We start from the raw sequence: 19741 nt of genomic DNA on the forward strand, positions 1-19741 counted from the left end.
GGAAGCACTTTGAACCCACAGCAAATGGTGTGTGTGTGTGTGTGTGTGTGTGCAAAATAAAAGTAAGCTTTTAGGGTGCTTCCTATGGCTGCCTAGAACCATGAATGAATGCATAGTATGCCTGTTCATTTGCAGAAAAAAATGGAAAACAAAAGGCAGGAATCTGGAGACTGCAGGTTTTGAAACCTCCAAATCTCTTGGGTGGGAGGGCTTTTGACTTCTCTGTTGGACTGCGTGGGTGCTAGTGTGTGTTTGCATGAGTGTTGTGTGTCTGTATGAATAGAGTGTGTGGGAAGGTGAAGTGCAAATGGGCGCAGCGCAAGTTCCACAATGAGTGCACCACCATCCGTGACTCTCACTTGCTGCTAAAAAGCTTTCAGCATCCCTTGACCCTTCTGGAAAGGCTCTGCAGTCTTTAAGCTTTTTACAATGTCGGGGGTGCACCCTGCAGAACGGGAACAAAGTGACCTACAAACTCCTCACCGCCTGGCCTTGAGACAAATTCCGCTGTGCTCCCTTGCTGCTTTTACCGTAAGTGCAGCTTAGGAAGCCCCAGAGCTCAAAGGCTCTCAACTGCAGCCAGGAAGGTTGCTGCTTTTTGGCCCTTCAGAGCGGCCAGCAGGGATGGGAGCTGAGCTCCAGTGCTGGTTGCCCTTGGGATAGCTCAGCTGCAACAGCAGGATGCAGCTGCAGTCATGCCGAGACTGCAAGACTGTGCCCACTTGACCTGGGAGGAGTAAGCCCCACTGAACTCATTGGGACTTACTCAGAGTAGGCATGTGCGGGATTGTGCTGTGAATCCCTTTTGTCTGCTGTTTGCATGCCAAAGGAGCAGCTGCTAAATTGGCACCCATCCATCCAGTTGGCTGTTCAGAGAAGACTTAAGTTCTAATCCACGATTATTTATTTTTAAAAGTAATGCTTTAAAAGTAAAGCTTATGGCAGTGATGAGACAGCTGTAGCAGAAATGGACATGCGCATCCTATAACTAGATATGTGCTTTCTTTTTTCTTTTTCTAAGAACCTTGTATTCCTCCCGAATCCCAAAGAGTAGCTATGATCAAAAACAGTGACAGGCTCTAGGTAAGCGAAAGGGCCACTGGCTAGTTTCTTGCTGGCCTCCTCACACCTGCTGGGAATCTTGCTTTTCACTTGGGATTGGGCTTTCCAATGGCAACTAAATATCTTGCTCCAGTATAATTTTGGAATTAGAGCAATGCAGTTAGTGAGAGAGAGGGGAAGAAGATACCTTCTTACTTGCTTCCCTTTGCCCACCCCCTCATGTGAGATTCTCAAGTGAGTTTTCCTGTCTCCGGGTGAATTCACTTGTCTCTCTACATCTCAGGACCCACCCATATCTCATCCTTATGCATATTGTGAATCCCTTGTGCCTCCTTGCCCGTGTGACGTTCTTATCCAGCTACTGCTGTCCCACACTTGCTCCTCCCTAAATCCAGAGATCCCCTTTGCTTTGAAAATTCATATAGGAGAGCTGCATCAATTGCATATAGGGACACTCTGGATATATGGAGGGGAAAGCTTGGGACAGTAACAGTTAGAGGGGAGCACCATGCAGACGAAATCCACAATAAGATGAGGTATGGAAAGCCCATAGTCTTACCTATTTCTTAGGACTATTGTGAGGCTAAATGTACAAAAAACAGCCTTTGCCTGCATTCCATCCTTTCCCTAGGGCATATTCTAATGTGTAAACTAGTGTGTTTTTCCTAGCGCCTATCTGGTTAGGGGCTTATCTGTGCTGCATATGTAGATCCATGCACACACATGGCAGAGTCTTCATCACCATTATACTTGCATAATTCTTCTTCTTCATTCAAAGCATGCTGCCTACATTCTCCCAATCTTTTAAGGTGTTGTTGTAAGACTGGGAGGGGTCTGTGCAGAAGAAGGCTAATGCATCCAGAGGTCTTGCTGGAGTGTCTCTTAACAGTCCTGGGCAAAGCTGCCAGATGCATCATTTATTAGGGAGACTACAGGTGATGTTTCCATGGGAGTTAATTGTTCAGTGATTGCTTCTTGATACAGTTCCACTGCTACTGGCCAGAAGCATTGCAATGCATGGCCTCTGAATACTAAGGTTCCATTTATCTGTAAAGGGTACTAGCTATCCAGACATGTTGCCTCCACAAATTTCTCTTCTGCATTTCTCCAAACCACCCCAGTATGAGCAACCATCAGCTTTCCTTCAGGTGGGAGTGAGTGCCTAATAATAATACTGCCCTTCAGATGAGGATCACAGGGCGGTTTATAATATAAAAACACAAAAATGCTTAACACAGTAACAAATAAAAACAATAAACCCCCCGCAGTTTAAAAAGCCATAGATTGCTGTTGTTATTTATTATGTTTCTTCTGACAGTCAACTCCATTAGCTAATCATGTGTGGTGTGAAGAAGTCCTTCCAGCTTCCTTCTCTCCTGCTAAGCATCTTCTCCATTCATGTGATGTGAATCTCCCTCTCCTTGCAGACAGCCCCTCCGCTCCAGTCAATGTCACAGTCAAGCTCCTGAAAGCCAACTCAGCTGTTGTGACCTGGGACGTCCTGGAAGAAGAGGTGGTCATAGGATTTGCCATCTCCCAGCAGGTAGGTGGCAAAATCCCTTAAAACTGGACTTTTTGCAAGATCAGAATGGAGGTTCAATAAACAGCCAATGTTGTCTAACCTACCAGCAACTTTGTGCAGTTGAATCAATAAAGAGGTTGTCTGGAAACAACCTCAGATTCAGAATTGTTTCCTTGCTTCTAGTCATCGGATCTTAAAACAAGAATTTAACAATGAGAACTACGTAGCCTTATAAAAGTAGCACTAGTTGACAAAAAATAAAATAAAAAATATTCTGACTATCCCTGGCAAATCACAGCATTCCCTTTCAGTTCCTATTTTTGACGGATCTAAAAATAAAAGATATACACAAACCTGAATAAATTTATATAAAAGCTGAACAAACTGTTACAGTAATTAAGAGGCTGATGCAACTCACTGCCTAAAGAGTTTCCTTGTCAATCAAACTTCAGAAAGATGCAATGACTCTCTCTTCCCTCATTCTATTCAGACATTCCCCTGTCATCAGGATTTAAAGGTCTTCTGACACCTTGTACTGTGAGCAAAAACGAGTTATTTCAAAGCAGCAAGCATATGACTGGGACCAGTGGCATAGGAAGGGGTATGCGGTGGGGCGGTACACTCTGGGTGCCACAACTGAGGGGGGGTGACAAACTGGAGAAAATAAGTATTTTAAAAATAAACTTATTGAAGCGCCTCTCCGAGAGGTTGGCGGGGCTCCCCAGGTCCCAGATGCCTCCCTCCTTGCCTTGGGACCTTCGCCCCACCCCCAACCCAGCTGGCCAATCAGCTGCGGGCTGGGGGCAGGGCGAAGGCAAGAAAAGGAAAGGGCTGGTGCTGCCAAGGCAGGCTTCCTTAGCCCCCTGCCAGCAGCGGTTGGGTTTTTTGGGCCACTGCGGCGGCCTCTGTAGGTTGCTGCTTCCTGTTTCAACCACCCTGATAAGAGGAGAGGATAGTGGTCGAAAGCAGTCACTAAACTGTGTCTCAATGAGCTCTTGCAAAAACATAGGAACCAAAAGCAGCTGGGAGACAGGTCCTTGAACCAGTGGCCTTAGCCCCTGCCAACAGCGGTTGGGCTCCGGGGCACACGGGCACTGCAGACGACCTCCTGGGCCAGTAAGCCAAAGCTGTTTATGCTCACAATGTTCAGTAAATAAACCAGAAAACAACACTTGCGACTCTAAGTATCTTATTTTTCTTTCCTTTAATAATTTGAATGTGTGTGGGGGGTGACAATAAATTTTCCGCACTGGGTACCACCTGACCTTCCTACGCCTCTGATTGGGACAGGCTCTGTTTAAACCATGGTACCTGCTGCTGCCATTTCTCATTTGGCCCTTTGGAATATGTGGGTGTTTTGCTTTCTCCACCTGCAGAAGAAGGATGTCAGGATGCTGCGCTTCATCCAGGAGGTGAACACCACCACCCGCTCGTGCTCCCTCTGGGACCTGGAGGAGGACACCGAGTACATTGTGCACGTCCAGTCCATCAGCATCCAAGGCCAGAGTCCAGCCAGCGAACCAGTCCACTTCAAGACCCCCCGGGAAGCGGAGAAACTGGCTTCCAAAAACAAAGGCAAGTCAGGAGGAGGCTGTAGGCCCCGGGAGGTGGGAGACAACTGGCACTGTTTGCAGGAGGGCAGTGAAGTGGAGCTGCAAGAAGTGGCAAAGGGACCCCACTGAGCCACTGCTGTCAGCTGGGATGGAGTACCAGAAGAAGGTGAGAGCCAGCAGGAGATAATTCTCATTTTGTGCACCCTGCCTCTTCCAGGGGGAGGGTGTCCACTGCTGTGGCCCCTTCCTCCAGGGCCCTCTAGCTGGTTAGATGAACATCCTTCTTTCAGCACAGCTGGGAAGTGGAAGCAAGCAGCTGGAAGGCCTAAACTGGGGCTGTGCAACATTTGCTGCTGCTGCCAACCCCTCTGCCCAGGAGGGAATGCATCAGCCCTGCCTTGCGACCTGCCAGGTCCATGATACAGCCCTTGGGTTACTGGGCCTTTTCAAGCACCTGCCCAGCTGGAACAAAAGGCGAAGCTGCTGCGTGTGTATTGGGGGGGGGGGTTCTGCATTGTGTGGATTTGTGCAAAAGGGCTAGGGTGGTATTCACCCACATCAGGCACCACAGCAGCCTTTCCAGGTTTGCAAAAATCACTTTGGTGGCTGGGAAAACAGCAAGGAGGAACAGAATAGTGCGTGGGGGCAGGGGGGGTGGGATAACAATGAGTGACCTAGCACCCAGCAAGGCAGAAGGGGGTAGAAGTTGCTCATCACTCAAGTGTGAGAAAACCTTGAACATTCTGAAATCCTCTGGGTTGTACCAAAATAAGGTTTACTCAGTGCAGACCCAGTAAAATGAAAGAATATGACTGACGTAGGGCCAGCAAGGGGTCTACTCTGAGTTAGGACAGGATGACCACTTATACATCACGCAAAAAGAGGCCACAGATCTGCTTTCGTTTGTTTATACACATGTAGAAATAATAACTATGAATTAAATAGAAGCACAGCATATCTTCTCATAGCTGGGGAGACCTTGACCAGGTTCCTTGTGAGGGAGGGGCTGAGGGTGCCACGGTTTGTTTCTCCAAGATGAGAGGTGTCTATCTAAAAAGCCTCTGCAATGCCACAGGATGCTGCTGCCGGGGCGATGGAAGGTGTGGTCCAAAATGCCTGGACACCACCAGGTTGGCAAAGGCTGCTATCAGAGGCTCAGAGGTACATTGGGGGAAGCCACATGGTCCTCACACCTAGGGATACCTTGCGTACTCGAAAGCCGTGCTTCACAAGTCAACTGTTTGCCCAATTCTTTGTTTAGGGTAACAAAAATCTGTGAGGGTAGGTTTGGAATGGAGCTAAGGTCTGCCTGCCATCTCTCTCTTTCTCTCTCTCTCTTCCCCCATCCTGTGCAGATGAGGTAACGATGAAGGAGATGGGAGAGAAAAACCAGCAGCTGCGAGCCGGGGAGATCCTCATCATTGTCGTGGTCTTGTTCATGTGGGCAGGTCAGTAGAAGTCCCCTAAATGCATGCAAAATAAATGCATGTATTGGGGGTTTTTGACAGAGAATTTTGTGCACACAAAAAGACCCTGAAGACGTGTGCACAGGGGGACATAACTAGGCAATCATTTTCACAATATGTCCCCGCCTGTGTGCATTGGATGCTTTAAAAAGTACAAGAGGAGAGGCTGCTGCCCCAATTATGTTTCCAGTCTAAAACTGAACACAGATCCGACTGCAGTGGAAAGAGGTCAGAGGGAGGGATGAATGAGGAAGAATAAGCAGTTATTTGGGTTGCATGTGCTTGGGTTCGACTATAATCAAGTATAGAGATTATTAGTATTTTACCAGCTTGCACACAAGTATGGTTGTTATCTTTCTAGATTTTGTTGTGTTTCCAATGTGCTCTTACCCAGCTTGTTTCCTGGGGTGGATCTAAACACAGGGGGGGGGGATCTATTTTAAAAAGTCAGAAGTTAGATTGTAAAAACAAAAGAAAAAAATCTCTATGGAAAATAGCGTTTTAAAATTTCCTGCTCTCTGTCGCCATCTGGTGCACATTCAAACAGCTATTTCTTTAGCTGAGAAACAGCTGAGTCCCTGGGGTTAGGACTTGTTAGGAAATGAAATAACTTCACAATAGCCACTCACCTCCCTGGATATTCCCCAGTGCCACAAGACTCTTTTGCCTTTATTTGTCCCATCAGAGTCTTGTACAGTAGTACCTCGGGTTACATACGCTTCAGGTTACATGCGCTTCAGGTTACAGACTCCGCTAACCCAGAAATAATACCTCGGGTTAAGAACTTTGCTTCAGGATGAGAACAGAAATCGTGCTACGGTGGTGCGGCGGCAGCAGGAGGCCCCATTAGCTAAAGTGGTGCTTCAGGTTAAGAACAGTTTCAGGTTAAGAATGGACCTCCGGAACGAATTAAGTACTTAACCCAAGGTACCACTGTAAATTGCCAGCCAGTCAAGATTTCTCACTATGTGCCTTCTCTGAAATTCTGAAGAAGTCTAAACAGACAAATCAAGTGTAAATTGTCACCCTATGCCTGCCTTGCAATCCGCTCCTGTTTCTCTGTGTTATTAGTATTTTTTACTAGAGTGCCTATTTAACTACCCCCTGTTAAAATGACAGAATTGTTAAAACAATAAATGGCCTGAAGCATTATTAGAGCATAAACCAGCAGAATGGCAGTAAGCCCCAATCCTCTTAAAATCTACTACCAGGAATTGAGGGGGAGGGCAGGCGTGGAGAGACAAAAAGAAAACTTTCCTGTAAGCAAAACTGCTCCCTCTGTGACAGAATCATAGAACTGTAGGTGTTGATGTATGACCAGTTTATGAGGACATTCAAAGCACATCCAACACACATGTAAAACACAGAACATCCCACAAAGAACCCTGGGAATTTGATAAGGGTACTGGGAATTGCAGGTCTGCGAGGGGGAACCATGCTTCCTTGGTTTGGGGAAAGCAACGTGCTTTAAATGTGTGTTGAATGTAATTTGTGTTGAATCTAAGGTCTGCTTTTGGAATTAAGATTAGCTTGCAATACTGGGCATGCTGGGCTTTTCTTTTTAGACTTCTTAAGAGATGTCATAAGGAAAGACTGCATATGGAAAAGTTAGAGGGGCAACTCCCCACCATCCCATAATGGTTCCTGCTCTATCAAAATAAATAAAAGTGTGCTAGTTTATAGTCTCCATAAATATTCAAGCCCCTTCTGCTATAATTCTGCAAGTTTGCCAGCAGGTTGTTGCCAGTGTGAGTCATTTGTAAAAACAGAAGGCTTGGACATGCCTTGAACACATATCCTCACATTTTTACCCCCTATAAACCCAGATGTGTGGTGTAGGTGAGGAAGCCTGTACTTCCTGCACATGCCCAGAGACTCCTGTTCTTTATTGTCTCTCTTCTTCCATCCGTATCGACTGCTCTGTATATTTAGGTGTACACATATTGACGAATAATTCCCCGAGCCAATGCAGAGTATTGTCTAAGGCCGTTTCCCATACAGTCACTGTTTACTGGTGGGATTCAGTCACATCAGGCTGCACAATTAAAACTGATCTGGAGCTCTTGTGAAACAAAACCTCCCCTCCACCTGGAAAGATTGGACGGGATAAGGACCATGATAGGGAAATGCACTGGAAAGAGGAGGATAACAAGGTGGATTATCATTCAATAGCTGCCACCGCCTAATCTCTCTGCACACAAGCCAGGCTGAATGCTCATTAAGCAGGCTGCATGGAACCGACTTAAGGGGGTGAGCGATAAGCCCCCAGTTTAAATACTGCCTTGGCCATGAACAAATTCGGTAGCCTCAGGCATCTCTCACTCTCAACATCAGCCCACCTTCCATCTGCAGAATGGGCATAAATATAAGCAGTGCTTTTCTCCAGGGGATACTCAAAGGTACCGGCACTTTTCCCCATTGTTGTTAAAATGCGTGACACATACTGTAACAACTTCATGGTGAGTACCAGCACCTATTTTTCTAGGGAAAAAGCACTGAATATCAGGCTGTTTTACCTCCTTAGCCAAAAATAAATAAATGTTCCCTGAGCAAAACAGCTTACAAAGATCAATCATAAAAAGTCCTAATATTATTATTATTATTATTATTATTATTAATAATAATAATAATAATAATTACATTTCTATCCCACCTTTCCTTCCAAGGAGCTCAAGGTGGTGGTGTCCATGGTTTCCCCCCTCCTCATTTAATTCCCACAACAACTTTGTGAGGTAGGTTAGGCCAAGAGGTGGTGACCAGCCCAAGGTCCCTAGTGAGCTTCATGGCTGAGTGGAGATTTGAACCTTGGCCAATCTCCAAGTGGCAAGAGACTCCAGGGGTGCCTGCACTTACCTAGGGTGCAATGAAGGTCATTGGAGACTGCAGTGTATTTAGGATATATGGTTTTATTTACATATATATGCAACCTGAGTATAGGATGGAGGGGCCCAAAGCACTGTATTTTAATATTTCGTTGGAAGCCATCCAGAGTGTCTGGGGAAGACCAGCCAGATGGGTGGGGTATAATTAATTAATTAATTAATTAATTAACACTTCCATAGATCTTGCCTCTCCTTTAGGTTTCCAGGGAAGCCCCAAGCCACAGCTTTGGGTTCAGCACAGAGCAAGACAAGCCCCTCTGTCCAGCTTCCAGCCCAGCCAAACTCACCCCCACACAGTGCCGCTTGGCCTATTGTTCTCCATCCTAGGATGACCCTGGCATCCAGCCAGGAGAGGTGGGGAAAGGCCCACCCATTTGTTTCTATGACAAGGGAGCTTGCTGTTTTCAGATGTAAATGCAGGATACTTAGCTGAGCAGCTAAGGCCATTACACTGACAAAGGGACTGGTCTGACCAGTTCAGGAAGCTTCCTCCTATAGCTTCCACCCCACCCCCAAATAAAAGGACTTTTGCTGTAAGGAAAGTGATGAGAAAATGTGCTGGAAAGTGTGGAATAACAATTGCTTGTTGTGCTCTTGTATACCCCTCCCACAAATGGCTCACTTAAGAATGGATATTGCAAAACCTACTTGCCTACAAGTCAGGAGGCTTAAAAATGTTGAAGGTTTCAGGAAGGAGTCAGTCTGGGTGGTAGACATACAGTAGGTCCCTTCAGATCTGTAATGTTGTGTATGAGAGGCTAAAATCTAGAAGAGGAAACCTGTCAGACCAGTTTGTTTGTCGAGATGATGGCCTGGGCTGCTCAGCCAAGTGCCCATCATCTGTATCTCAACAATGAGCTCTGTTGCCATGGAGACAAGTGGGGGGCTTTCCCCTCCTTCACTGGGCTGGATGTCACATCACCCTAGGATGAGAGGGTAGGGTTGCATATAACAATAAATTGGTCAGCTCGGTAAGATAGTCCAATGGGATTATTTTCATCATCTCCCCAGTATAGCAGAGGTCGAGGCCAAGAGAGAGGAAGGAGTGTTTGGACCCACAGTGCTCTCACTCCCAGTTGTAGTACAGCAACCCAGCTCCCTGCTAGCTTCACCTGTCCCTGGCATTTTGAAAGCAAGCTCTGAAGTGGCTCCTCTTCATCCTGCTTCTGCATTGCCTTCTCCTGCCAGCTGGGACTTGCCAAGCACGAGCTAATGCAAAAGGCAGCTCAGGCTTGTTTGCTTTCTGTGCTCAGCCCCCTAGCTCCATCGACAGCTGCTTTTGCCCCTTCTGCAGTATGAAACATTTATGAAAAGCAGAAACACTCTGCCAGGGAGCTTTGCAATTGCTTTCGCTGGAAGCACGGGGGAAGGAGGGCCGTTTCAGGTGAAGCAAGCAGGCCAGCAAATCAATGAGACAGCAAACGGGATAATTTACATCCTTCTCTGGGGACGAATTTTGCCTCTCCCTTCCTACTCTCCAGCTTCCTGGCCAAAGGACTTTCTGGTTTCTTGTAGACAAGATGTGTACAGAGGGGTACAAAACAAAGCTGTTGAACAGCCAGCCCTACAGAAGTAGCTTTGCAAGCTGACATATTCTGCAATAACTTATTAATTGCTTTGAGAGCTTAGGCAGAAGGAACAAATCTAAGGCTCCCCCTTCCATTCCTATCAGCCTTCCACTTATTTGGTATTGTAGGGGTTTCCAAATCAGATGGTCTGGCTTCCAGGCTGGCTCACCATCACTTCAATCCAGAGCTGACAGGCATCTGCATGAATATCATGGGAGGGAACATGCTTATTGGAATGGAATACTTCCCTGGATAGCTCAGCTGGTAGAACACGAGACTCTTAATCTCAGGGTTGTGGGTTTGAGCCCCATGTTGGGCCAAGAGACTCCTGCATTGCAGAGGGTTGGACCAATGCTCTACTTTTGCAGGGATGTTTTGAGCTGATCCTACACAATCTTGGTGCAACCTGGTCTTGGACTACAGCTCCCATCAGTCCTAGCATCATGTGACGCCTGTTGGGTCTGATGGGAATTGTAGGCCAGGGAATCTGACCTGATGCAGCAGGATGAGGAAGGATGCTCTATCCCCTGAACTGAGTTGCAGGGCTGATGATTTGGCCATGTTAATCTCTCCAAAAAAGCCTTCCTCAAAGAGGAGAACCAGCACCAAGGCCTCGGTTACAAGCACAAGGCAGCATTTCCTCTTGAATCTAGTCTTTACCAAGAGCGTAGAAACGTGTCCTCTTTTCAGAGCATGTTACGGGGGCAGAGATGGGTCATTTGCACTGCTGCCCTTTCCTGCTACAGCCGTCACATCGTGTTTGCAACGCGCAAGCAGAAAGCCTGCCAATTCAAGCACACTAAAGCACAGAGGCTGTTGTGGGAAATGCTGCCATCCCCTCCATTTGTCACCGGTGCCCAGCCTGGATTCTGAGATGAAGGAATTTTCCACTGTCCTCCCCACCCTTGCGTGTGTGCCCTGCCAAACAGACACCTGCTTTTTGCTTGCTAGCAGACAGTGCTGCCTTCCAGCCCCTTCACACAAGTGACGCTCCAAAACTACTTTGCTTAAAACAGCATTGTGTAACCTTTGAGGTAAGCCAGCCCACCCTCTGACTTGCCACCTGAAATCATTCCTCCAGAGCATATACGTATATCAGGTAGGCAGTGGACTACAACTCCCATCATCCCCAGACAGCATGGCCTATAATCGGGTGGCTGGGAGGGCAACCATATTGGCTACTGCTAGTCTATCCCGATGGGCAACTCACTGGTGCAAGCTGAGCAACTATAGATATTAGCTATCTGGAGAGCCTTTGCTGTATTATCCCTTGTGGCCATGAAGCCTCTGGTGCTATTGGTTGAGCTGCTGTGATGCCATGGAATGTTCATATTTGCTGTGTTTTGGTTGCTTTTAATCTGCCAATAATTGACTTTATCAGAAATGTTGACAGAACCCTAAAGACTCCACAAAACAGCCTGAGATAGAGGGAGTGAATAATTTCCCTCATATTCACTCCCTCTAATGTGGTTGATATTTTATAACACTTCCGTCACCATCATGCCTGTCCCAGTTATTTTGTTTTCAGTTGATGGGGAGGAATAATGTTTGTTTCTTCAGTTGTGATATAAAAATATGTACAAATGCCAATAATAGACCGTGACAGAATAACACCAAAGAGACAGCCTGAGAAGGTCTGAAGCAGCCTTCGTCAACCTTGTGCCCTCCCGGTGCTTTGGATTACAGTCCCCTTCAGCCCCAGCATCATATGGCTGTGCTGCTGTGGCTGTTGGGAGTGGTAGTTCAAAACATCTGGTGGGCACCAGGTTGGGGGAGATAGGTCTACATTTTTAATGAGACAACTAAGGAATGACATGGAACATTCTGCACAAATACAGTTCCATGTAGTTAAACCTCAGGATGGATTGGGGTGAGATGGGAGCTGGCAGACGCTACCTTTTATTTGCAGCTGCACTCACTTCCTTGCAGACCTTGGCCTGGTTAAGGGAGCTGAGTCAGCCACAGCTCCTTGGGCAGGGCCCCAGGCGGTTCACGGTTTGCCGCAGGAACAAATGGTGCTCAGGCGATACTCCTGGTTGCCCTTCTGGAAGGCAGAGGGACCTGTGATGCTTTTTCTCCCCCTCAGGGGTGATCGCCCTGTTCTGCAGGCAGTACGACATCATCAAAGACAACGAACCAAATAACAACAAGGAGAAAACCAAGAGCACCTCAGAAAACAGCACCCCCGAACACCAGAGCGGGGGCCTCCTGCGTAGCAAGGTGAGAAGGGCCAGGAATGGGGGAGGGAGAGGCAAGGCAACCAACCTCTCTAAAAGTAGCCTTTGCTTTGACTGGAGCTGAAAGTCCATGTTCTGCCTCTGAACACACAGCCAGCCCAGTGCTGCCCACGGGCACCATGGCAGCCTCAAAAATACCCTGGTGGCTGCTAAGGTCCCATGCCCCTTCTGTTTTTTTTTTTATTTTAAATTGAGTTTAAAGTTTTACTTTTAAATTGAGATGTATTCGCCTTGGGGGGGCGTGTCTGCTTCCTGCTTTTTTGTCTCTGTTTAATTTGCTTGGGGCGATAGTCGCACTATGTGAGATCTCAATATCTTGCGAGATTTCAGTGAGATCTCTCAAGATCTTTCTGGAAATCGACACCGATGTTGGCAGGGGTGGTGGAGCGAGCTGTGTGCCCACAGGGGAGCTGCTTCAGGGGTTTCTGCCACCCGAGAAGAAGAAGAAGAAGAGTTTGAATTTGATATCCCGCCTTTCACTCCCTTTAAGGAGTCTCAAAGCGGCTAACATTCTCCTTTCCCTTCCTCCCCCACAACAATCACTCTGTGAGGTGAGTGGGGCTGAGAGACTTCACAGAAGTGTGACTAGCCCAAGGTCACCCAGCAGCTGCATGTGGAGGAGCGGAGACGCGAACCCGGTTCCCCAGATTACAAGACTACCGCTCTTAACCACTACACCACACTGGCTCTCTTCAGGTGGCTCCTTCACCCTGCCTCATGTGTGGGCTGGACCTAAGTCACAGCAAAACCTTACCCATAACAACCAGGTGATAATCAACAGCCCCCCCCCAAAAAAAAAACACCCGTTGGATCCTTCTCCATCTCTCTAAAGTAAAAACTATATTTAGAGTATGGCTTGCAGTATGTCAAGTGCATGATGTGCTGAGACAGCCCCCCTGGTTGTCGCAGCAGCCATCAAGTCCTGAGCTAGCCCAGACAAGGCAGTATTGATATGGATATTGAAGACCCCCAAAGCTAGTGTCCTGGGAGTCTCCACACCACACCAGAGACCACCTTTGACAGCTCAGTCAGGGAGGCACCTGGGCGGACACCAACAAGACCACAGCCCGACACAATATACAAACCCTCACATCCAGCTCCTAGGTGGACTGGCCAATATGTGCCAAGTCAGTTATCTTAGTTCAGTGCTTCTGTAGGCGCTGGCCAGAACCCTGGAGGGGTTAACATTTCCCTGAGCAATCAGTTCAAAGGCTTCTGGCACCGTTTCCATTTTATTTCTGGAAAGAACAGAGCTAGAGAGACACTCAGGTTTTCAAAAACAGAAAGCGAGACTCAAGGAAGGAGCTTGGGATATCCACCAGGTAGGGTGGGGGGTGCTGTCAAAGGCCAATGCCAACCAAGGGTTAGGGTTTGCCTCTAATGGACCAAACTTCATAAAATCTTCTTCACCTCTACTAATCGTGATGATGCTTCCAGCTTCCTGGTGCCGTAGCCATTTGCCCTTGCCAGCCATGACCCTGCATCAACTTTTGACAAACCTCCTTCATGTTCTGCTAACTCTGCTGTTGAAGGAAATATTCATGCCACAGCGACAGTCTCTTCAGTAGCAGAAAAAGTCACTTAAGGACACATAAGGGCCCCCCGCCATGTTGGAAAACCTCAGTGTGTTAATCAAAGGGACAATGACAATTGCACAACTCCAGGTGTTTCCAAAGGAAGTCAGAAAGGGAGATACTTTCTCATGGCAGCTCCAAGGGGGGGGGGGGTTCACATGAATGCCCCATTGACACAACCGGTGAGCTTCACCCAGTCTTTCTGGTCTGGTGCTAAAATGCTGAATCAAGAGTTTTTTTATTGATTGCATTTTGCTTTGGCTTGACTGTATGTTGTAAAGCTGCCCTGGGAAAGAAAAATCTTCAGAACAGGAGGGTATAAATCTATTAACAAATAACACTTATAAGTCTTTGGAAGAGTCTCTCTCTCTCTCTCTCTCACCCCCCCCCCCAAGAGAGAAATAGGGGAAATGCTCCTTCAAAGATGGTGTTTGTTGAGATGCATGCAACATCCCAAAACAAAAGAAACACTTTTTCTTCAGAATTATAGTTATTAACTATAGTGGCCTTCCCCAGTTAATTTTGGACCACAGCTTCCATCAGAATTGCTGGAGGGCACCAGGTTGGCAAACACTGATTTATACAGATTTAGTGTGAAAGGTGGATTGATTGCTTATTCCTTGTATTTCAGATGGAAGTGAAATACACACCATCTGTTTAATCCTAGCTTCACCTCCAGCCCTAAGACTACAGATTCTCCATTTCCCCCAGGGTGTATTGACTTCACATTCCTGGGTACCTTATATTTCTCTCTTTTTCTCTCTCTCTCCTCTAGTTTCCAAAAAACAAGCCCTCAGTGAATATCATTGAAGCATGACAGCCTGATGGATGGACTCCGTTTCTCCTTCTCTGTCTCTTTCCCTCCCTCCCTCCAAGATTTGGCAACTGGGGAAGTGAAAGGTTTTCAGAGCTGTTTGGAAAGAGTTCTGTTCAGCTGCTGCAGACTGTAGCACAAGCCTTTCCTTCCATACCCTGGAGGAAAAAACCCAACAAGCCCATCTCCATGTGGGATAGAAAAGAAACTCGGTAATGTACTGAGCTACAGCATACTTTGAACTAGGCTGTGTCCCACACACCAACAAATGGGCATTTGCTGGTGGGGCTAGGAGGAGTGTCATCTTTCACCTTGACCGTCTGTCTCTGTCTTGTCCTGAAACATTCGTCTCTTGGGAAATGCTCCAGCTCATTCCTGGTTTGCTTTCTTCTTACCACAGCTCAGTTTTTCAGTAGGAAATGCTATCCTGGATTCCAGACACGACTGCATCCATCTCTTCGTGACAACGCTGGAGAACGCTCTGTCCCCTCTGACCACAGACCAAACCAATGACTTTGGCTAGGAATCCCACGCAGACGTCTTGCCATTTGTGCTTTAAGTAGAAACAACTGTTTGCAGGCATTCAATTTTGTGTCTTTAATACAGTCTCTGGCAATCTGGTGCCTACCAGCTATTTTGGACTACAAGTCCCATCAGTCCCAGCTAGCCAACAAAGTGAGCTGTCGTCCCAAACAGCTGGTGGGCATTAGGTTAGCGAAGGCTGCTTTAAACAAAGAGACAAAGAAACCAGAAGCACACATTTTTCCACCTGGACTCTCAGGACTCCGCTAGCTGCTTATTATAAGTTACTTTGAGCAGTTGTGAGTTTCTTATTTCCCCCCAAGTTTTGGTGTATATTTAATGTTGTTTCTCCAACTGGATAACCAACAGAGAATGCAAAAAACAAAAACAAACCTAACCCCAAATCTTCCAGTTCTGTAGAACAGCAAAGAGATCTGACGACGACTATAGACAAGAATGGTGGAAACATCTGGTTTTTTCTCCCAGGGAGAGCCCCATCTAGGCTGCAAACTTGTTTTGGTTTTATTCCACTTTATTGTTATGGTTTTTCCAAAGAATCCTGGGAATACTAGTTTGGTGAGGAGCTGGAGATTATACAAATTAAGAAGAACCTTGCTGAGCCAGGCCTGAGGTGTGGTCTTAGGGGTGGGGAACCTGTGGCCCTCTAGATGCTACTGACTACAACTCCCGCTATCCCTGACGGATGGCCAGGCTGGCTGCAGGGGCTGATGGGATCTGCCATCAGCCAACATGTCCCAAGTCCCTGGGCTACCTAGTTGGGAATTCACTTTCCAGTTGTGGGCAGCCCGGAGCCAATTAAGAAGCCCACAAGCAGGGCACAACTGTGGTGGTGGCCCTCCTCTCTTGCTGGCCCCTTGTAGCTAGTCCTGCCTGTGGACATGGGGGATTGATTTTATGCCTGTAAAGCTAATCACCAGTGACAGCTTGGCCCCTCCATGGATTCCCCCAGTCCTTAACTAAGGTGATGAAAGATGGTGACCACCATTAGCAGATGCCTGGAGTGAATTATCCTCTGTGTGAAGAAGCCCTGCTTTCTTTCCCCTCTGCTAAAATCACTGTCACTTTTACTGGATGACGCTCTAGTTTTAGTGCAGGGAATTATCTGTTGCCGATGCCAAGGCCCATCATCACCAAAATTGATAGATGCCAACTACGATTCCCAGGGGTTCCCTGGAAAGTAGGAAATGGCTGTGAAACCTGTTGTAATCTGCTCTTCGGATCTGTGCTTATCAAACCATTTCTTCTTAGCCGGGTCTGATGTAATCCGCCCACAGTGTGCCAAAGCAGCTACACTTCGATCCTTGAAAACAAACAACACACCAATTTAATTCGCATTGTGCCAAGATTGCTTGATGCAAAGTCAAGCACCTTTGTATAGGGGAGCCTCGCACCAACATGGGATGGCTGCTCTGCAAGTCATCCCAGCAACTTTGTCAGCGCAGGGGTGGATTTGGGGCTCTCAAATTTCAGTGGCACCCTGTGCAATGCTAAAATTTGGCACCCCCACCTCTTGCACTCATTTCTACGGTACTGTTGTGGCATCCCTTGAAGTGCAGTGTCCAGGGCGACTGCACTGCTTTTCAGTGCATGAGAGGCCACGGAGGCCAAAGCCTCTCAGACAGGAGCTGAAATTGGTTGGAGAGGGAAAAACTCCATGTAGAAACTCACTCCAACTGGCCAGCAAAAGCTCAAGGTGGTTCGTCCTTCTTTATGGATGCTGTTGGATTTAGGGGGTGGGCTGTGGTTGTTTTTAAGGGGGCTGTAAATTATGAATTTTGTCATTACTTAGCATCACTGCCTTATTGTGTCTTATCAACGAGACTTACTTTTTTTAATCCCTTAAAAATGTCTTCTACAAAATCAAAATGTGAGAATCATCAATTTGGTTCACTTACTTGAACCTGACCTTTCCTTTCTCAGAGCAGTATTTTGGCCTCACAACAACCCTGTGAGGTAGGTTAAGCTGTGACACACCCAGGGCCTCCAAGTATCCTTCATTGCTGAGCAAGGATTTGAATGTGATACGCACCAGGAATATGTGCATGATCAATGCATGTAGCAGGGGGAGCTAGACTGAAAAACCAGGCACAGTTCTTGTGTGTAGGAAGCCATATGAGTTCACCAACTGGGATTTCAAAAAACTTGCCTCATTTTGAGTTCTGACCCCAAACCCATCTTATGTGCTGTAGGGTAGTCATCTCACCCACAGTATAATAAGGGCAAGGCATATCCTAGATTCTCTTTTCCATTATTTCTTTCTTGCCCCTAGGGTTAATCAAATTGCCAGATTTCTGCCTTGGTCTTTCCTGACAGAAAGGTGGGAGAAGTGGTGGACAATTTTCTGCAATTAATAAGTTTTTCACGGTTGAAAGCAGACAGATCTGTGCATGTGGCAATGCTGTGGAAGGTGATAAGGGAGGAGCAGGAAGAAGATTCCCCTGTTGTGCTTCAGTATTAAGCCCTCTGCATGTTGCTCCAGGAAGCCTTGCATCCACACTGGGAGAAGAGATAGGCTTCTGATTGCTCAATCAAAATGCCAAGTTGGCTTGGTCTGAAGTTTAATTCCTCCTCTGCTGAGCTCAGTAACTGGCCTATCAGGGGAGTTCAGTTCCACGGTTGGCCTGGTTCACACATAACACTAAGCCACAATTTATTAAAGTATACACTATTAACCATGGTTTTTGCTTGACCATCCTACTCTTGCCAAGCAACTTAATGATGGTTAACTACCAGCAAACCATGGTTGTTGGCTTACAAGCCTTGAATAGTTTTAACCATGGCTTTGGTGTTATGTGCACACCCAAGACCTGTCGGTAATCATGGTTTGCTTTGCCCCATCACTCAGACATGTGGCAAGTTACAAAGGTGTGAGGCAAGAGCGGGTGGAAAACATACTAAACTTTGAAGAAACGAATCATGGTTTGAAGGATCATCTATGGGTTAACTCACAGTTAACTGTTTCTTAAACAAACAATTAGTGTTTTATGTGCAAACTAGCCGGGAGGGAGGGAGGAGGGCTTGTATGCATAGTGATTACCAGACAGAGCTGGGACCACAGGTTGGGATGCCACTGTCTTCCTTGGCCCTGCTCCTGTGCATGTAACAATAACCCTGCCCCCACTCCGCGTACCCAAATTAATAAGGGATGTATTATTTCTTGCCACATTGATAAAGCCAGGGAATCCATTCCACTTGCTAAATGTCTGCATGTCAGGCTCAAGGCACAGGAGACAAGGAAGAAGAAAGGAAGAAAAAGGAGTCAGTCAGACTCAGATCTCTGCTTCAGATTTTTCTTCAGTCACAAACTCTGTGTCTGGCTTGAACAAGACACTAGCAGCTAGCTCACTATCCTTCCCCTCAACCTCTAATTGGTTGCATAGGGATAATACTGGCCTTTTAGTGGAGAATAAATTGGGAATCCCCATGTTGAGACGGTGTGCATCACTTAATGCCCGCTTGTCAGGGGAAAGAGAGAGAGGCTGTTCTGCTCATACCCTGTTTTGGGGCTTCTCAGGGGCTTTTTGCTGGCTCACAGTGAGAGACAGGCTGCTGTCCTGGATGGACCCACCCTGGAACCATCCAGCAAGGCTCTTCAAGCCCACTTTGCAGGGTTGCTGTAAGGACTGTGGAGATAACAAGTCTGACAAAGTGCTTTGGTCTCTCTAAAGCATGGTATCAATGCTAGGTAGTGTTCCTAGAGCTGATGTTTCCATGATGACATCATGACCGCCTCCTTTTTTGCATTGCTGTGTTTTTCCTGCTTCCAGGCCCTCCTCAGACCCCCTCATCTCTGCCTTCACTGAGCTCAGGAAGGGCCTGCTCATCTGCAGGTGGAGAAGTCTAGTTGCTTCAGTTTCTGTCATGGTGTTAATGTGCCTCTTCAAAATTGTGTCTCTTCTCATCGGTGACTAAGTCAGCGCCTGCTCTAAAGCTTTCAACATCCACGCAAAGCCACTTGCAACCAGCCCCTCCCATCTACTTCCACACAAGGTGCCGGCAGATGGCATCCCGCACCACCCTGGTGCTTTCCAGAGGTTTTGGACTACAATTTCCATCATGCTGGCTGTAGAGTGCTGAGGATGCTGGGGACGCAGCTGGGCTGGCAGGGGCTAATGGGAGTTGTTGTCCAGAACCACCTAATTAACAGCTACTCACAATGTGTTGCAAAACAGAGGAAAGACCTCACTCCCCTCAGTTCTTGCCAAAACGATGGCCGAGAGCAGATTGTCTGCCTTGTTAGACACAGAAAGGTTGTTACCTGTGATAACAGTTTTGAGCAATAAACCATGTTTTTAAATGTACAGTGACAGGAACATCTCCTTTGAGTGTAAAGAGATCGACATTTCAAAAGGTCACCGATCCTCAGTCTGGCCTTGTGAAAAACATGATATATTGGGGTTTGTTTGGGCTTTTTTGCATGGGGAGATGGGAGCTTTCTTAGCCAGATTTCGAAGGGTTCTTTTTCTGAAATGGCAGGTTCGTGGGATGAGACTTTCCCAAAGTAAGCACACAGTAACACC

At 47.0% G+C, this 19741-nt stretch overlaps 1 protein-coding gene across 1 annotated transcript in view; it reads left to right on the top strand.

The window, feature by feature from the left end:
• The window catches only part of FNDC5 (fibronectin type III domain containing 5), a 32567-nt gene extending 13045 nt beyond the window's left edge, over positions 1-19522 (top strand). Inside the window, exons 2-6 of the mRNA XM_053399074.1 lie at positions 2490-2605; positions 3961-4159; positions 5493-5585; positions 12140-12273; positions 14640-19522. Of these exons, the coding sequence (XP_053255049.1) occupies positions 2490-2605; positions 3961-4159; positions 5493-5585; positions 12140-12273; positions 14640-14681 (584 nt within the window). The 3' untranslated portion in view covers positions 14682-19522. The remainder of the gene's footprint in view (positions 1-2489; positions 2606-3960; positions 4160-5492; positions 5586-12139; positions 12274-14639) is intronic.
• The last annotated feature ends 219 nt before the right edge of the window (positions 19523-19741 follow it).

The sequence above is a fragment of the Podarcis raffonei genome, chromosome 8 (assembly GCF_027172205.1).
Source record: "Podarcis raffonei isolate rPodRaf1 chromosome 8, rPodRaf1.pri, whole genome shotgun sequence".
In the NCBI taxonomy this organism is placed as follows: Eukaryota; Metazoa; Chordata; class Lepidosauria; order Squamata; family Lacertidae; genus Podarcis; species Podarcis raffonei.